At 37.0% G+C, this 20,366-nt stretch overlaps 1 protein-coding gene across 2 annotated transcripts in view; it reads left to right on the forward strand.

Moving 5' to 3' along the window:
* LOC111528493 (NKG2-D type II integral membrane protein) overlaps positions 1 to 19,301 on the forward strand; it is a 22,047-nt gene extending 2,746 nt beyond the window's left edge. The window contains exons 3-9 of one of the 2 annotated variants that reach the window (XR_002727009.2): positions 446 to 553; positions 7,686 to 7,778; positions 7,995 to 8,030; positions 8,830 to 8,981; positions 10,104 to 10,207; positions 14,090 to 14,450; positions 16,250 to 19,301. Coding sequence is in view for 1 of the 2 variants with exons in the window: in XM_023195237.2 (XP_023051005.1) it covers positions 446 to 553; positions 7,686 to 7,778; positions 7,995 to 8,030; positions 8,830 to 8,981; positions 10,104 to 10,207; positions 14,090 to 14,207 (611 nt within the window). In the remaining variant the exon portion in view is untranslated. Of the gene's footprint in view, positions 1 to 445; positions 554 to 7,685; positions 7,779 to 7,994; positions 8,031 to 8,829; positions 8,982 to 10,103; positions 10,208 to 14,089 lie in introns of both variants that reach the window. The other variant, XM_023195237.2, reaches the window with a different exon arrangement.
* The last annotated feature ends 1,065 nt before the right edge of the window (positions 19,302 to 20,366 follow it).

A 20,366-nucleotide genomic window follows, 5' to 3' on the forward strand; every position in this document is an offset into this window, starting at 1 on the left:
AATATCCTTTTCTTTTTTATTTCTTTCTTATTTTGCAAGTTAGGAAATTGGGATGCAAAAGCTAGATTATTTATGAAGTTATATTAAGTTTGTATATGTGGATAGGTGATTTAAATACATGTCTTTCTCCCTACATGTCTTTTCACTATACGAAATCCCTTTCTGGTAATGTTAGGTTTCATTATACATTACGAATTAACTAATTTTAATAGTACATAGGATTTTGCTGAGGGTAGTTTGCATGGCATAAATGTAATTTTATTTATATAGTAAAGTGTAAACATAATAATGTAGTAATATAAAACAAAAGTAAATTCATGTTGTACTTTAAAAAGGGTTGTCATGAGAAGTACATAGATGGAAATGGCAAGTGGAATTTTTAAAATGTATGCCCCGAATAGCAGAAAGGCCATGACTCATATAACCCTGAATTCTTTCTCTCTAGAGATGAGTGAATTTCATAATTACAAGTTGGGTCTAGCAAAGAGTGATTTTTCAACACGATGCCAAAAGCAAAGATGTCCAGTAATCAAAAGCAAATGTAGAGAAAACGGTAAGTCCTATGTTCCATCTGTCTACTCTCAGTATATTCAAATGAATCTTGGAAACTATGTGATTAAATCAATGACAATCATTCAGTTTACTTTATCTTCATCAGGAAAGCAGGAATACCCCCATGAACTCTAATATAATATTAAAATAGATAATAAAATTATGGTATTAAAAGCTATTGAGTTTAGAATATTTTCATAGCCTAAAAAATGATGAGTTTATTTATCCTGATAATATAATCAAGGCAGGAATTTCTAAGAGATTACTGAAAAGAAAACTAAATAGAAATGAAAAACAGAAAAGATATTTTAAAAATCCTCCAGAGACATGTTCCTAAATATTATAGAAGTGATAGCTAGATTATTATTTATAGAATTGTTTCTGAGTGCAGTGAAGAAGATGTACTCTCCAATGTCTTTTTTCAAAGCAGAATATTATTGATAATAGACCTTTATATAGTTTGTATGAAAAGCAAAACAACAGGTGACCCCTCAATTTTGATTAAAAACTAAGAAACAAATTAGTAAACCGGGCGCGGTGGCTCAAGTCTGTAATCCCAGAACTTTGGGAGGCTGAGACGGGCGGATCACGAGGTTAGGAGATCGAGACCATCCTGGCTAACACGGTGAAACCCCGTCTCTACTAAAAACTACAAAAAACTAGCCGGGCGAGGTGGCTGGCGCCTGTAGTCCCAGCTACTCCGGAGGCTGAGGCAGGAGAATGGCGTAAACCCGGGAGGCGGAGCTTGCAGTGAGCTGAGATCCGGCCACAGCACTCCAACCTGGGTGACAGAGCGAGACTCCGTCTCAAAAAAAAAAAAAAAGAAAAAAGAAACAAATTATTAACAAATAGCATCACTTTACAAGAATTAATTTAAGGAATGCAAAGTGCTATATGTAAAAATTCCTTTTTAGACTAAAATATTCAATTGTTACCAAAGTTTAAAACATACATGCCTTTTCACTCAGCAATTATCATTGTGGGAATTTATCCCAGGGAGGGACTCAAAAATATGCACAGATGGATATGAAATGTATCATTATTTCTAATAGCAACACCTAAGAAACAAATTAAATATCCACTGGAAAAAAATTCAAAGTCTGTCAAAAATTAGATACTGTCCAGAGTTGTCAGTGAAATACAATGCAGCTATTTATAAATTTGGTATCCTTATACTCCATGAGAACTAATCACCAGGATATTGTCTTAGGTAAAAAAAAAAAATTCATAGGATTTTTTGTATATTATAGTTTCTTTAAAATATATTTTTAATATGTAGCTAAGAGGAATGGTAATTTTTATTTATTTTTAGTTGGCATGTAATAATTATACATATTTAAGGGATGCAGTGATATTTCCATACAACTATATAGTGTCTAATGACCAAATCAAGGTAATTAGCATATCCATCACCTCAAACATTTATCAGTTCTTTGTGTTGGGAACATTCAAAACCTTCTCTTCTAGCTATCTGGAAATATACAATAAATTACTCTTAACTGTACTCTCCCTACAGTGCTATAGGAACACTAGAAAAAGCCCGCATGTAGCTGTAATTATGTATCCATTAACCTCTCCCAGTCTTCTCCTCCTCATTATTCTTTCTAGCCTTAAATAACCACAATTCTACTCTCTAATTCTGTGAGCTAAAAGTTTGGATCTCCTACATATGAGTGAGAATATGCGGTATTTATCTTTCCATGCCTTATTTACTTTACTTAACATTATGTACTTCTGGCGCATCCATGTTGGTGCAAATAATAGGATTTCATTCTTTTCATTCTTTTTTTTATGACTGAATGGTATTCCTGTGTGTGTGTGTGTGTGTGTGTGTGTGTGTGTGTGTATACACATTTTGTTTAGCCATTCATCTGTTAATGGACACAGGTTGATTCCATATCTTGGCTATTGTGAATAATGCTGCAATAAACATGGGGCTGCAGACATTATTTCAATATACTGATTTCCTTTCCATTGGAGAAAGACTGAGATTGCTGAATCATATGGTAGTTCTTTTTTTGGTTTTTTAAGGAACCTCCATACTGTTTCCATAATGGCTATACTAATTTACATTCCCACCAACATTATATAAACATTAGCCTTTCCCTGCATCGTCACTGTCATTTGTTATTTTTTGTCTTTTTAAATAATAGCTATTCTTAGAGTGAGATGATACTCATTGTGGTTTTGATTTTCATCTTACTGATGATGAATGATGTTGAACTTTCAAAAAATATATCCATGGCTATTTGTATATCTTCTCAGAAATATCTCTTCAGATCCTTTTCTCCTTTTCAAATCAGTTTTTGTTGTTGATGATGCTGTTGAGTTGTTTGAATTCCTTGTATATTCTGGATATTGTTCTCTTGTCAGAGGAATAATTTGCAAGTATTTTCTCTCATTCTACAAGTTGTCTCTTCACTCTGTCACTTGTTTCCTATGCAGTAAAGAAGTGTTTTAGTTTGATACAGCCTCATTTGTTTCTTTTTGCTTTTGTTGCCTGTACTTTTGAAGTCTTACCCATAAAATCTTTGCCTAGACTCATGTCCTGTGGTGTTTCTCTTATCTCTTCTAGTAGTTTTATAGATTCAGTTCTTACCTTTAAGTCATTAATCCATTTTGAGTTGATTTTCGTATATAGTGTGAGATGAGGGTCTAATTTCATTCCTCTGTGTGGATATCCAGTTTTTTCAGCTCCATTTATTGAAGTACCTGTCCTTTCCCAGTGTATGTTATTGGTGCCTTTCTGGAAAAATCAGTTGGCTGTAAATAGATGGATTTATTCTGCATTGTCTATTCTGTTTTATTGGTCTAAGTGTCTAGTTTTATGTCAATGCCATACTGTTTAGGTTATTATAGTTTTGTAGTATATATTGAAATCAGGTAATGTGATGCCACCAGTTTTCTTCATTTTTGTTCAAGATTGCTTTGACTATTCAGTCTTTTGTGGTACCATACAAATTTGAGGATATTTTTTTCTATTTCTGTAGAGAATGTTATTAGTATTGTGATAGGAATTGCATTGAATCTGTAGATTGCTTTGAGTCGTATGATTACTTTAACAATATTTTTTCAGTCTATGAACATGAGATGTCTTTCCATGTTTTTGCATCCTCTCTGGTTTCATTAATCAGTATTTTATAGTTTTCATTGTAGAGATCTTCCACTTGTGTGATTAAATTTATTTCAGGGTATTTTATTATTTGTAGGTATTATAAATGGAATTGACTTCTTGATTTCTTTTTCAGCCAGTTTGTAATGGTGTATAGAAACACTACTAATTTTTGTATGTAGATTTTTGTATCCTGAAATTTTACTGAATTTGTTTATTTGTTCAAAGGCATGTTGTTTAATTTTCATATATCTGTGCAGTTTCCAAAGTTCCTCTTGCTATCAATTTCTAGTTTTATTCCATTGTTGTCAGAAAATTTACTTGATATAATATTGAATTTTGAAAATGTGTTGAGACTTATCACCTAGCATGTGGTCTATCCTGATGAATGTTCCATATGATGATAATAAGAATATGTGTTTTGCAGCAGTTGAATGAAATGTTCTGTACATTTAGTAAGGTTCATTAGGTCTATATTATAGTTTTACTTGGATGTTTCTTTTCTGATTTTCTGCCTGAACGATCTGTCCATTGCTTAAAATGTGTTGTTGAACTCCTCTACCCTTATTGTATTAGTCTATTTCTCCCTTCAGATCTATTAATATTTACTTGATATATCTGAGTGCTGTAGTATTGGGTGCATATGTATACTTATAAATACAATATTATATTGCTGAAATGACCCATTTGTCATTATATAATGGTCTTCTTTGACTCTTTTTTACTCTTTTTGACTTAAAGTCTACTTTATCTAAGTATAGCTATGCCTTCTCTTTACTGGTTTTCATTTTCATGGAATATCTGTTTTCATCCTATACTGTCAGTCTATGTGTGTTTTTACGAGCAAAGTGAGTTTCTTGAAGGCAATATATTGTTCAGTTTTGTTGTTTTTAATCCATTCAGTCACTCTATGTCTTTTACTTGGAGAATTTAGCCCCCTTGCATTTAATATTATTATTGGTAAGTAAAAACTTACTATTGCCATTTTGTTCCTTGTTTTCTAGTAGTTTTGTAAGTCTTCCTTTCTTCCTTCTTCCTTTGTGATTAAGTTGCTTTCTCTGACAGTGTATTTTAATTCCTTGATTTTCATTTTAGTGTATCTATTATAGGTTTTTGTTTTGTTGTTACCATGAGACTTACAAGGACATCTTATAACTATAGCAATTATTTTATACTGATGACAACTTAACTTTGATCACAAAGAGAAGAAAAACAAAACAAAAAAATAAAAAAACTAAACAACTCTACACTTTAACTCCATCTCCTCTCACATGTTGACTTATGTTTGCATGGATTTACATCATTTTATATTGACTATCTCTTAACAAATTATAATTACTTTTATTTTGATAGAGTTGTCTTTTGATCTTTATAAGATCTGTGTGGTTGAGGCACCACAAGTACAGTATTAGAATATTCTGAATTTGTCTGTGTACTTACTTTTATCAGTGAGTTTTATACCTTCAAATGTTTTCTTATTGCACATTTATGTTCTTTTTTTGTGACTGAAAAAACTCTCTTTAGCATGTCATGTAAGACAGGTCTAGTGGGAATAAATTCACTCAACTTCTGTTTGCCTGAGAAATATTTTTTCTCTCCATCATGTTGATAGTTTTGTTGGGTGCAGTATCTCAGTTGGCATTTTGTTTTCCTTGGGTCTTTGAGTATGTCACCCCACTTCCTCTTGGCCTATAAAGTTTCTGCTAAGAAGTCTGCTAACAGATGTGTTGAAGCTTCTTTATATTTATTTGCTTTTTAAATTTTGCTTCCTTTAAAATTCTCACTTTATCTCAAGCTTTGAACATTTAAATTTTATATGCCTTGTGGTAATCTTATTTGGGTTGAATCTGCTTGCTAATCTTTGACCCTCCTGTATCTGCTTATTCGTATCTTTCTCTGGGTTTGGTAAGTTTTCTGTTTGTCCACAGCTTCCCAGACCAATGCTGTGCCAGGGCTTGCCCAAGGGCCATGGTTGCTATGGCCTGCAACCACTGAAATTTTCCTGAGACCCAAGGCCACTTTAGTCAGCTGGTGATAAAATGGGCTGAGACTAAGGTTCCTCCTGCCTAAGCAGTGGATTCCTCTCTGGCCCACGTGGGTCAAAATGCTCCCCGTATGAGCACTGGTTTGGAATCAACGGCTGTGGGGTCTCTGTCTTTTGCTGTGTTCCAATGTGGTGGGGCCAGGTCTAAGTTCTAACACAAAGTCCCACACTCTTATTTCCATTTCCCAAGCAGACAGTTTCTCTCCAAGCACTGCAGTATCTGGGTTTGGAAGAGGAGTGTTTAGGCAAGGCAAGACCGTCTTTTCTTACCTCTTTAATGTGTTTTTTCTTGTTACCATGCCAAAATCAGGGTACTGTGATAGCTCGCCTAATTTCTTGAATTCTTTTGAAGGTACTTTCCTGCATGGATAGTTATTTAGTTTGACGTTTCTGTGAGAAGATAATAGCTGAAGGGTTCTTCACAGCCAGCTTGCTCTTCTGTCATTTTCTTCATTGTTTTCCAGTATATCTGTTGTTTTGCCTACCCATTGATTTTTTTCTCCTCTATCATTATCTGTCTTTGTGGTTTGGTGGTTCTGTGTAGTAATAAGATTTAATTCCTTTCTCTTTCTTATTTGTGTATCTGCTCTACCAGTTTTATACTTCTGTGCATTTTTATGGTGATAGATATTGTCCTTTTGCTTCCAGATATAGGACTCCCTTAAGCATCTCTTGTGGGGCTAGTTTAGTGGTGATGGATTCCCTCAGTTTTTGCTTGTCTGGAAGAACATGTCTCCTTTATTTCTAAAGGATAGCTTTGCTTAATACAGTGTTCATATATGGCAGAGGTTTTTTTGTTTTGTTTTGTTTTGTTTTGTTTTGTTTTTGGCATTTTGAATTTATCATCCCATGCTCTTCTGGCCTGCTGCTGGAGAAAGTGGGATTGCTGGCAGTGGTGGCCGTGGGCCCCAAGCAAGTGGCTCTGGGAATCTGGGGTGCACATGCATGACTCTGTCTGTGCTGAGGACAGACTCTCTACTTGGCTGCATCACCTGTTCCCTGGACAAAGGGCTCTGTATGGGCTTGATGCAAGGGTCACGACTACGCCATTGATTGGGATCACCTGGTGTTGCTATGCTGCAGTCCTCTAGGTGGATTTGGTGGAATGTCAGCAGGGCCCCAGGGACGTGAAGATGCAGAAGCTATTGGGCCCCAAAGATGTGAAGATAAAGGAACTATTAGGCCCCAGGGCAGAGTGTACTTTGGTGGTGGCTACACTCTCAAAATGGTGCAGTGCTGCTGCAGCCTGTATTCCAGAGAAGAGGAGGGACCCCAGTGTGAACTCCCACCCTGAAATAATGCAGTTATGTGGATTCTAGTCAACTCCCTATACCGGAGTCAGGGATTGTGAGGAATGTGGAGCTCTCCTATAGTTAGGATAGCAGGTATTTATAATGGGAATGTGGACTGCTGGGGAGCTCCTGCTTACCTTTTCTCCTCAATGGAGAGTCCCTCTTGGCTCTAAGCTGATCCATGTCACCTGCTTCTCTTCCCTTTCTGTGCTATTGCCCTGAGCATCTGTGCCTCAGAGAGACTTGGTCACTCTCTTGCTGAATTCCAGCCTTCTCCCTTCAACACTCTATTCAATGTGTGGTTATCTACTTGTTGTTTTGGTCCCTTGTGGAAGTGAGTGCTGGGTGCCTGTAGTTAGCCATCTTGATGATGCTTCCTCCTTCTTTGTTTATGTTTATTATTGTATCTGCATAAAAATAATAAATCATAAGCATAATTTACTCTAGGGATGACTGGGGAACTTGTAGAGAAGTATAGAAGGAAATATTACATTGTTGTACTCTAGTTTTTGATCATTTGCGAAGTATTTATGTTCTGTTCTGGGAAAAATAATGAAGGCAGAAAAAGGATCAATACTACCTTCTCATTAAAAAAAGAAAAAAACCTCTAATGTTTATATTAAATACAAAGATACCCAAACCCTTTATGCTTCTTTTTCTGATCTGTCTCTTTTTTCTTTGACAGCATCTCCACTTTTTTTCTGCTGTTTCATTGCTGTAGCTATGGGAATCCGTTTCATTATTATGGTAACAATATGGAGTGCCGTATTCTTAAATTGTAAGTGATAACAGAGAAGTAGATTGCTATATTGTTAATTTAACAATTGTAAGGTATTACTTTTGTTAGTATTCACAAACAGAAACATAAACTAGAAATATTAAATGTATCTTTGTCATATTTTTGCTATTAGTCCAGAAATTTGTAAACTAGATTTGCTTATAGTATAAATTACTAACAATACAAACTTTTTAATACTTATGGTTATTTTAATAGCATTATTCAACCAAGAAGTTCAAATTCCCTTGACTGGTAAGTGAATTTTTTAAATGTTTTAGAGCATATATTATATGTATCTACCTACACTATTGTGTAGGCATGTATTCAATGATGTAAAAAAAGGAAAAATTAAATAACTAATGCTAGTCTGTAATACACTATGGCTTCTGTTTTCCTTTTAATAATGAGGGAATACTTGTAAAAGTAGAGGATACTTAGGTTTGATATCTTTCTCTCTCTGTCTCTCTTTCTCTCCAATACTTGTAAAAAGTAGAGGCTACTTAGGTTTGGCTTGACATCTTTCTCTCTCTCTCTTTTTTTTTTGAGATGGAGTCTCACTCTGTCACCCATGCTGGAGTGCAGTGGGGTGATCTCAGCACAGTACAACCTCCACCTCCCGGTTTCAAGTGATTCTCATGCCTCAGCTTCCCAAGTACTTGGGACTGCAACCTCCACCTCCTGGGTTTGAGCAATTCTCGTGCCTCAGCTTCCCAAGTAGCTGGGACTGCAGGCATGCGCCACCACACCGGCTAATTTTTGTATTTTTAGTAGAGGCAGGTTTTCACCATGTTGGCCAGGCTGGTATCAAACTTCTAACCTCAAGTGGGTCACCTGCCTTGGCCTCCCAAAGTGCTAGGATTAAAGGCATGAGACACCACGCCCAGCCTGGCATCTCTCTATGAATACATAGAGATATGCCTTTGGTTATGACTATGATAATTTAATAATCTGAAATTTTAGAGTTGGAGTGAAAAAGACATTTAATTTGTCTAGATAAAGTCTGCTATAATGTTCAGATGTGTAGAATTAATAATGTATTCTCCTTTTCTAGAAAGTTACTGTGGCCCATGTCCTAAAAACTGGATATGTTATAAAAATAACTGCTACCAGTTTTTTAATGAGAGTAAAAACTGGCATGAGAGCCAGGCTTCATGTATGTCTCAAAATGCCAGCCTTCTGAAAGTATACAGCAAAGAGGACCAGGTTGAGTATTTATTTTAATTTCCCATCCTATATTTAATCCTAACATCTGAGGCAAATCACTGGAATAGGAACCTGGAACATATAAGGGACACTATGACTTGGTTATTCTAATACCAACCCTGAATCTTTCTTCATTGAAAATAACCAAGCATAGAAATTGCAGGTATCAGACACATGAAAAAATGCTCGTCATCACTGGCCATCGGAGAAATGCAAATCAAAACCACAATGAGATACCATCTCACACCAGTTAGAATGGCAATCATTAAAAAGTCAGGAAACAACAGGTGCTGGAGAGGATGTGGAGAAATAGGAACACTTTTACACTGTTGGTGGGACTGTGAACTAGTTCAACCATTGTGGAAAACAGTGTGGTGATTCCTCAAGGATCTAGAACTAGAAATACCATATGACCCAGTCATCACATTACTGGGTATATACCCAAAGGATTCTAAGTCATGCTGCTATAAAGACACATGCACACGTATGTTTATTGCGGCACTATTCACAATAGCAAAGACTTGTAATCAACCCAAATGTCCATCAGTGACAGACTGGATTAAGAAAATGTGGCATATATACACCATGGAATACGATGCAGCCATAAAAAAGGATGAGTTTATGTCCTTTGTAGGGACATGGATGCAGCTGGAAACCATCATTTTCAGCAAACTATCACAAGAACAGAAAATCAAACACCGCATGTTCTCACTCATAGGTGGGAACTGAACAATGAGATCCCTTGGACACAGGAAGGGGAACATCACACACTGGGGCCTATTATGGGGAGTGGGGAGGGGGGAGGAATGGCATTGGGAGTTATAACTGATGTAAATGACGAGTTAATGGGTGCTAATGAGTTGATGGGTGCAGCACACCAACATGGCACATGTATACACATGTAACAAACCTGCACGTTGTGCACATGTACCCTAGAACTTAAAGTATTAAAAAAAAGAAATTGCAGGTATCATGTATGTGTGCTCAGACGGGAATTATGCAAGTTGGGGGACAGAATGCATGTTTTTACAAGTGTGAGAACAGATGAAATGGCTATGGTCTTGCGTTTACTAAAATCATGAACACTGATTTCACTTATAGTGTATTTGTGATTTCAAACAGGATTTACTTAAACTGGTGAAGTCATATCACTGGATGGGATTAGTACACATTCCAACAAATGGATCTTGGCAGTGGGAAGATGGCTCCATTCTCTCACCCAACCTGTAAGTCTTTGACCCAATGGGTCTCTAGTTTTGAATTTTTTTCCTAAGCTTTCCCTGTAATAATTCTAATCACTCATTTCACATAATCCCAAGACATTTGCACATTCTAATAGATTTAGTAAAATGTGCTTAGGCCCTAAATTTAGGAGAAAGTTGTATTCATTGTAGAGTAGCCAACACAAATACTAGTAAGTAATATAAATTGTTTAGTATATGGTAAGTACTATGCAAGACGGGTCTAATATTATGTTCGTTTTACAGATAAAGAGACAGAAGCAGAGAGGTTTAAGTATCACATACATTTCTTTCTGAACTTATTAGCAGACATGTTGAGATATAATTAACACAAAAATTGCACATATATAAAGTACACAATTTAACAAGTCTCAAGAAATATATATATACTCATGAAACCATTAAGAACATCAAGATAATTAACCTGGAAAACATTCTCTAAGCATGCACCTTTGTGATTTCTCCTCTGTGTCCCTACGTACTTACCTCTTTCTCTTTCCAGTCAATCAGTTTTCTGCCACTTTAGTTTGCAATTCATAGAATTTAATATAAATGAAGTCCTACAATATGTTTCATTTGCAAAGTCTTATTTTCACTTAGAAAAGTTATCTGAGATTCTCCCATCTCATTGCATGAGTAAAGAGTTAATTACCTTTTATCTCTTCATTTATTGATATATATTTAGGTAATTGCCAGTTATTGATCATTACAAATAATGCTACTTGCTAATAATATTTGTGTACAAGTATTTGTATCATATTAACAAAGTCTTTCTTTTCCTTAATATAAACACCTAGAAACAAAATGGCTGAATCATATAAGTATATATTTAACTTTTTTAAAACTGCCACACTGTTATCCAAAGTGGTGGTGATATTTTACAAATTTTACTTTCTACCTATCTGTATGTAAGAGAAAATCTGAGAGAGAAGTTGCTTCATATCCTAGTCAACACTTGCTTTGATCAGCCTCTTAAATTTTGTACTGGCTGGGCGCAGTGGCTTAGCCTGTAATCCCAGCACTTTGGGAGGCCGAGGCAGGCAGATCACCTGAGGTTGTGAGTTCGAGACCAACCTGGCCAATGTAGTGAAACCCTGTCTCTACTAAAAATACAAAAATTAGCTGGATGAGGTGGCGGGCGCCTGTAATCCCAGCTACTCGGGAGGCTGAGGCAGGAGAATCGCTTGAACCCGGGAGGTGGAGGTTGCAGTGAGCTGAGATTGCACCATTGCACTCCAGCCTGAGTGACAGAGCGAGACCCTATCTCGTAAATAAATAAGTAAGGAAATTTTAGACACACTAAATGATGTGTTTTGGTATATGAGTGTAGTTTTAACTTGTATTTTACTAATGCAATGATGTTAAGTAGCATTTTTTGGTGCTTATTTGCCATTCAGGTAAAAATTTTCTTCTCACTGATTTCTGCTTTGATCTTTATTATTTACTGTCTTCTTATAGTAGGTTAAATTTGCTTTTTTAGTTTCTTATATTGAAAGCTGATATGTTGATTTGAAACTTTTTTCTAATAAAAGTTATACTATTAATACGTGAGATGATTTGGCAACATCCCCACATATTTTAAGATACTATTTTTTAATTTCCATTCAGTTAAAAATAGTTTCTAAATTGTCTTTTGCATTCTTTGATTCATTGATTATTAACATGTGTCATTTAGTTTTCAACATTTGTGAATTTTTCAGACATATTTTTATTGTTGATTTCTAATTTAATTTCAATTTTATTAGAGAATTATTTTGTATAATAAGTCTGGCACTTCTTTAAAGTGCTCTTTTCGTTGATTTTTAAATTTACTTTGCTACTTTAATGATAATTGACAATGATCATTGCACAACCTTTTACTCTCATGTATTATTTTCAACTTTCCCCTTGTGTTTATTGTAGCAAGAACTCCTTACCTTCCTTCCTCATTATCCGTTTGTAATTTGGAAGCCCCAGTATACCTTAGAATTGATACACAATGTCTTCATTTATGTATGGCTTGCAAGTTTATTTTTAACAGAAAAAACATTGATTCTCTAAAAAAAAATCAGAGTTTGTATCATGTTTTCTCAATTTTTTCCTATCTACAAGGACAAAACTTTCTTTCAGAAGCAAAACAACTGGCATACTACCTTTCTGTTTATGCATGTAGTAATTATTTGTTGACTGCTACACAATTTCCAGGAATTATGCAGAGAAAACTACAGAGATGAGCAGAATAAAACTCATTTAGGAGCTTCAAACTCTAGACAGAGATGTAGTTGTAAGCAAATAATCCAGTGTTGTTAGGTACTCTGGCAGAAGTGTGATGAAAGTAGTATGAAAAAACAGACACAGAAATCGAAGGAACACATGGACAAAGTGATATTAAAAAGAATGAGGCCGGGTGCGGTGGCTCATGCCTGTAATTCCAGCACTTTGGGAGGCCAAGGCAGGGAGACTACCTGAGGTCAGGAGTTCAAGACCAGCTTGGCCAACATGGTGAAACCTATCTCTACTAAAAATACAAAAAATAGCCCTTGTGGTGGCAGGCACCTGTAATCCCAGCTACTCACGAGGCTGAGGTAGGAGAATTGCTTGAACCCAGGAGGCGGAGGTTGCAGTGAGATGAGGTTGTGCCACTGCACTCCAGCCTGGCGACAAGAGCAAAATACTGTCAAGAAGAAGGAAGAAAGGAAGGAAGGAAGGGAGGGAGGGAGGGAGGGAGGGAGGGAAAGAAAGGGACTCTAATGTAGACTGAACCTAGTAAGAGCAGTTATTAAAAAATCTAGTCTGGGGCCGGGTGCAGTGGCTCACACCTGTAATCCCAGCACTTTGGGAGGCCAAGGTGGATGTATTGCTTTAGGTCAGGAGTTCATGCCCAGCCTGGCCAATATGGTGAAACTCCATCTCTACTAGAAATACAAAAATTAGCCGGATGTGGTGGCACATGCCTGTAATCCCAGCTACTCAGGAAACTGAGACAGGAGAATCACTTGAACTTGGGAGGCAGAGTTTCCAGTGAGCCAAGATTAAACCAGTGCACTCCAGCCTCGGCAGTGGAGCAAGATTCTGTCTTAAAAAACAAGCAAACAAACAAACAACAAAGCAAAAACTCTTTAAAAATAGTTTTTTTCCTACAGTGGTCGATTGTTCAATTACAGAACAGAGGTCATTACATTGTCCTTTTAAATAAGGATAGCATCAGACCATAATATTTCTATTTTTTGTCAGTTTTCCATTGAAGTGACATCCTCACTCTTTCTTGAGCTTTCTATTTCCCATCTCTTATGAAAGAAAACAAATTATCATTATTAATCATATAACTCCAAAAGATTAAAGATGCCAGAGTAAAACACATATATAGATATAGAAATCTCTACATGAAATGCCTAAACACATGCACGCATGCATACAAACACACACACTTATACACACTTATGAATGTGTGTGTGTATTAGAAGATTTGAAGTTTTATTTTCATTTACTAAGTAAAATTGCATATATCTGAAGAATATGTTTTATTTTTCCACAAAACACAGTATGAAACTCTAAATTGAATTCTGAATTGATTTCTCACTTAAATATTTGTTTTAAAATAAACATTTTAAAGTTTTCATTTAACTTGGGTATACATATGAAGAGATTTTATACTTCAGAATTGACTAGTTTCCAACGTATGATAAAAAGAGTGGCACATTATTTACAATTTTTACTTTTATTATCTGAGTTGGCTATATTTTGTTTATAAATTAGGACTAGGCACGGTCCTAAAATCTCCTAAAATGGTATTAAGTTTCTATATTTGAAGTTCAATAGGTGTGATTCATTTTTATTTTCCTGCATTAATAAAATCCTGTATGTAATTTTTAATTGTCTCTCCTCTAGACTAACAATAATTGAGATGCAGAAGGGAGACTGTGCACTCTATGCCTCAAGCTTTAAAGGCTACATAGAAAACTGTTCAACTCCAAATACATACATCTGCATGCAGAGGACTGTGTAAAGATGATCAACCATCTCAATAAAAGCCGGGAACAGAGAAGGGATTACACCAGCGGAAACACTGCCAACTGAGACTAAAGGAAACAAACAAAACAGGACAAAATTACCAACAACTGTCAGATTTCTTAGAGTCCACAGGACCAGACCATAGAACAATTTCACTGCAAACATGCATGATTCTCCAGGACAAAGGAAGAGAGATCCCAAAGGCAATTCAGATATCCCCAAGGCTGCCTCTCCCACCGTAAGCCCAGAGTGGATGGGCTGGGGGAGGGGTGCTGTTTGAATTTCTAAAGGTAGGACCAACGCCCAGGGGATCAGTGAAGGGCGAGAAGCCCAGCAGATCCCTGAGAGTGCAACCCCCACCTCCACAGGAAACTGCCTCATAGGCAGGGCCATAGCAGAGGGACACAGCATGGGCAGTGCCTTCCCTGCCTCTGGGGGGTCATGCTGCCACTTTTAATGGGTCCTCTACCGCCCCCAGCCACTCTGGGTTGGATTAGTGGTCCGTCCCTGGGAGGTGATCAAGCTCCCCTTTGTCCCTATGGCACAGGCTTTCCTGCCTTGGGCCTTTACTCCTTACCGCAGTTCCTGAAGTGCTGGTATTGTCCTGCAGCCCCGTCCCGTTGCACTGCCAGGCAGGGTGCCAGCACATGGGGAGAGCCGGTCTCCATCCGGGTGAAGCTCACCTGCAGCACACCTTGCATGCCGGGTCTCCCCTGGCCCTGGGGCTCTAGTACCGCAGGCAAAGGGGACAGTAAATCTGTCATCTCCAATCCCGGGTGAGCCCCCAGAAATGTAGTGCGATAGATAAGAAATCAGAAAGACCCAGGGGTTGAGGAGGATATTTATTATTTAGGTGCACTGGACCAGTCAGATTAACATCCAAAGGACTGAGCCCTGAACAAAGAGTCAAGTTACCTTTTAAGCATTTCGTGGGTGGGAGAAGATTTGTGCAGGGGGAAGCATATTACAGAAACAAGAAACAAAGACAGTTATTCAATTGAGACTTGCATCACACCATTTCTTACTTTTCAAGGAAAAGCATGCTTTGCGACTTGAGTTTATCTGTCTAGTGACCTTGCAGCTGCACAGCTAGAGAAACGGGTTTTCACAATGCCTGGGAAAGGGAGAGATAAGGCTACTAGCTACAGAAAAACAGGCAGTTAATTTTAAAGGACTCCAACTCTTTTTCTTCCTCAGGGGGAATTAGGTTTTCTTGCATACAACTGAGTTTTTGCTTACACATTCTTTAATTTATTTTGATTCCTGTTCCATGCCTACCACCTATGCTGCTGTTTTCCCCTCTCCTTCCCGTTCCCCTAGGGGAAGGACCGCAGCAGTGGAGCTATTCTTTCTTCCCCCAAGAAGAAAGGAAAGGGGGGTTCTGAATATTTTTCTTACTACCAGAGGTTTGTGTGAGGTTCAACCCCCACCCCCACACATGGGGATTCCTCACCTCTTTCTGAGGTTCAACACCCGCCATGGGGATTCCTCACCTATTTTTAACCTCCAAGACATCCTGACTAAGGAATACTTCACCACCCCCGCGGTTTCTCTCCTTGGTATGTCCTAACTAAGGAATGCTTTACTGTCCTGCGGCATTTTCTATTTTTTTTTTTTTTTTTTTTTTTTTTTACCCCCAATCACTGAGGCAATACTTTACTGGCTCCCGCAGCTGCTTCTTTCTTGGTCTGTGCACAGTCATCACCGCAGTATGTAAGGATCCTTTAAGCTAGATTGCTGGCCAGTTTCTTTCTTTCTTTTCTTTTCTTTTCTTTTTTTTCCTCTCTGTGTTGCTGAGAGTCCGGGTTTATTCTTCACACCAGGTGGGTCTCAATTTCTCATACCTGAGGGCCCCTTCAATGAGGTAGGGGAGCGCATTCCCTCATCAGAGAGGACTGGAGACCACCCCTGGAAGAGAATGTATTCCCATACGGTTTGCCTCCAAATTGTTTGAAATGCTTGTTTCCCAGTGCTATAAACAGCACTTGAACATAAGTTTAATTTATTTAGTAAGGCCATTTTTTGTACTTCCTGCAGAAAGGGTACACACGCCAGCAGTTTTGCCACGAGTGTACACCGAACGAAGGAGACAGGGTCATTTATAACCTGTCGCATCCACCCTACTGCTGTAACCGGTTTCCACTGGCTGGAACAGGACCTCGCATTCTGTATTTGTCCCGATTGGCTAGCAACTTAGAACTTTTTAAAAGTGGCAAAGGTGGAGGAGAACAAAGGAAGGAGGAAGTAACTTGTGGAATGCTGAGAAAGGTAAAAACACTTTTAAATAAGGAAGAGGAACAGGCTATGACCTAACGCTTGCTTGGACCAGTATAAGCACACCAGGACAAATATTTAGGAGCACAGGTCTTTGAATAAATTTTGCTTCTAAGAAAAGTTACTATTTATTCCTAATTAGATAGGGAAGAAAGTCTTTGAAGAGCAACCTCTACTTTACTTTTTACAGAATAAATGCAGGCGAAAAGAACACAAACTTGGCCAGGGGCAGAATGTTATGGACAGAATGTTTCTGTTCCCCTAAAATTCATATTTGAAATCCTAACTCCCAATGGTATGGTATTAGGAGGGGGCCTTTGGGAGGTAATTTAGGTGTGAAAGTTGATTATAAGAATTGAGTAATTCTGTTTTTATGTCTACTTCTTCTTTGTCTAGCATCAGGATTGCAATCCCTTTCTTATTGCTAACAATTTGTCTTGTAAATCTTTGTTCATTATTTTACTGTGGTATACTATTACCTCTCACAGTTCAACTCCTGTTGCATACCAACTTTATTATTTTCTTTTTGGCGTTTGTGTTCTTGTTTTTATGATTGTGTTAGAATTTCTAATTCAATTTGCGGCATTTACTACATTTTTCATCTGCTTAGTGATTGTTTCCTTTTTTGAGTGAGTGACTTTTCATAAGAAAAATATTTTATTTACATGATTTGAACTTTTGAGGTTTCATATAAATATGGTTTGATTTTTCCTATTCCTGTTTCGTGGACAAGGATCCTAGTTAGAGAGCTCCCTCTTCTGTCAGTTCTGTCCTATTCAGCATAGCATCTTCTACGGGTGGTGGTGATGATGGGAGTAGGAAGGGCAAATGATAGTCATGTCTTTTTTCTCTTTCCTTTCTGCAGGATTCTTAAGTTCCTCAAATTACTTATTTACTTTGATAGTCACATTTGTAAGAAGTGTCACCCCTTCTTTATTTTCCACTTCTCTCCCAGAAACCATTGCTTTCCTTTCCAAGTTTCCCACTTCTGGTCTTGCATTTCAAGCCTTTTCCCAATACGGTGAACTACCAAGTCCCAAATTGTGTTAAGTACTCTGACATTTATTGTTGAAGTTTTATCTTTCAGGGTTTATTGCATCTGTGATTCATTTATGTCCTCTAGTCTTCTCTTCTGAGTATGTTGAAGACTGATCTCCCTACCCTCCACCGCAGGTGTTCAGAGGTAGGCAGGAGCAAGTGTTCTTCTGCAATTATTTTTCTCTATTTATAGGTAATTTGAAGGTTGTGGTACTCTATGTCTCCTAGAGATGTTGAAAGAGTAAGGTATTATGTGGTTTTATTTGCTTTTCTTATTGATTTTATGAGTTTGGGGGAGAGATGGGAGATATTTGGGATTAGGCAACCGTCTCTGCAATGTGAGAAACTGAGAATTTACTACTGTTATTTGTTAAAGTGCCCTTTCTCTTAAATCCTTACTCTGAAATCTATTTCATACTTCAAACCAGTTGAAGGCTGTATGGAAGACTTATTATAAGCTCTCAATAAATAAGAATTCTAAAGTGTTAACCTCAGGTGACTATGTTCTTAATGTACATGTGTACTTTCTTGTAGCCTGTCTATGTAATTTATTTAGTGTTTTAACAAACAGCTGTCACCTATGTTGGCTGAAAATAATGCAAGTCTAACCATTTTCATGTTGGAGCAATTAAAACCATGCATGCAAAAATATTACATTGGATTTTACAATATATGTGCATCATAGCTAGAAACACTTCTAAGAATCGAGAAAACCTCAGTTAGTGAGTAGAAAATATCAGAAAGCCTACTTAGCACTATATGGGATTGTGTTGTCATAGCTCCTACAGGATGTTTGATGGCATTGTGTACAGTAGTATTTGTTCTCTCCGTCATGAGATAACTCCAGCCACAATTTTTTCCATTTATGCATGGTAATGTTTTGTCTGTTTAAGATGCAATTACATTTCATTGTATTGTATTCCAATTTAGAAATACAGCAAATGTTTATATATATATATTAAATTTAAAATATATACATATACGTACACATAAATTATAAATATGTATCTTATTTTTATATATGTAAATTATTTAAAACATGGTGGAGTAAAATTAGCAAGATGACAGAGTGGGAAGCCCTGATCTCTTCTCTCTCTACAAACACGCCAATTCAACTAAAAATTCATAGACAAATTTTCTTTGTGAGAATTAAGAAGCCAGTTGAGATTCTCCAATGCTGTTGGTGAAATTACTCATGTTGAAGCTTTAGGAAAATCTAAGGCACACTTCTTCCCTAATTCTTACCCCCAGCACAGTGCCAAAAAAGCAGGAAAAAACTCCCTAGCTCCAAGCTTTGCTCTTGGTTAATAAATGATGGATGGCATGTCCAATTCCCCAATTTTTCCAGGGGCTACTCCTAAGATTGGCTTCTCTCTAGCCTGTCTCAGTGTACTGATAGAACCAAGCATAGCCTGGCTGCCCGGGACCAGCAAGAACATAGGTGGTGGGGTGAGCTGGCAGTTTCATAGCACTGTAGTTCCTCTCCTTGGATCAACATGAGTGAGTGGACCAAAGCCTTCAGCTCTCAGCTTCTCCTTGGGGGAAAAAGTTGAACTAAACATCTGATAATCCGTATTTTCTGGAGATTGCCTGAAGAGCTAGCTCTGTTTATCTCAGAGCACTCAGAGGACCTGGGATATTCTAGGTGCCTGGGATCTACTAAGAAAAAAAGAAAACCAGTTGGACTAGCATGTAGGTTGAAGAAGACTGCAAAAATCCCTTGCCGAATAATAACTAAAAGACAACAAAAAATGCCTTTACTGATATTATAAAAAAATAGACTTTAAGTCAAAAATTGTCACAAGAAAAAAAAGAAGGACATTACGTAATGTTAAAGGAGTCAATTCACCATTGGAGCATATAACAATTTTAAACATATATGCACCCAACATCAGAGTATCTAAATGTATAAAGCAAACATTGAATGAACTTAAGGGAGAAATAGATAGCAATACAATAACAGTAGGAGATTTCAGTGCTCACTTTTAATAATGGATAGAACAACCAAACATAAAGGCAGCAAAGACCCAGATGACCTGATCAACACTGCAAGTCAAGTCACCTACAGACATATGCAGAACATTCAATCCAACAGCAGCAGAGTATACATTCTTCTCAAGTGCACATGGATCATTCTCCAGGATAGATCATATGTTAGGTCATTAAAGAAGTCTTAAGAAAACTCAATCAACCTTTGCAAAATAAACTTTCTAAATTAACTGAGACCTGTCTCAAATTTTCAGGGTTCACAAAGGAAACAACCAGTGGAATGAAAAGATGATCTACAGAATGGGAGAAAATAATTGCAAATCATATATCAGAAAAGGAGTCAATATCCAAAACATATAAAGAACTCCTACAACTCAATATACAAAAACACAAGTAACCCAATTAAAAAATGTATCAAAGACTTGAATGGTCATTTCTCCATAAAAAACATACAAAGGGTCAATGGGTATATGAAATGATGCTCAATATCACTAATCATCAGGGAAATGCAAATTATAAGCAGCAAATATCATCTTTCACTTATAAGGATGGTTATTATCAAACAAACAAGAGACAAGTATTAGGAAGCTTATAGGCTAATTAGACCCCTTGAACACTTTGGTGGGAATGAAAAATTGTGCTGCTTCTGTGGAAAACAGGATGGCGATTTCTCAAAAAAATAAAAATAGAACTACTATATGATCCACCAATACCCCTTCCAGGTAATTATGCAAAAGAATTGAAATAAGAATCTCAAAGAAATAGTAGTATACTACTGTCCATTGTTATACGAGTCACAGTAGCCAACATGTACATACAAATACAATAGAATATTATCCAGCCTTGAAAATGA

The sequence above is a fragment of the Piliocolobus tephrosceles genome, chromosome 10, assembly GCF_002776525.5.
Source record: "Piliocolobus tephrosceles isolate RC106 chromosome 10, ASM277652v3, whole genome shotgun sequence".
Taxonomy (NCBI): Eukaryota; Metazoa; Chordata; class Mammalia; order Primates; family Cercopithecidae; genus Piliocolobus; species Piliocolobus tephrosceles.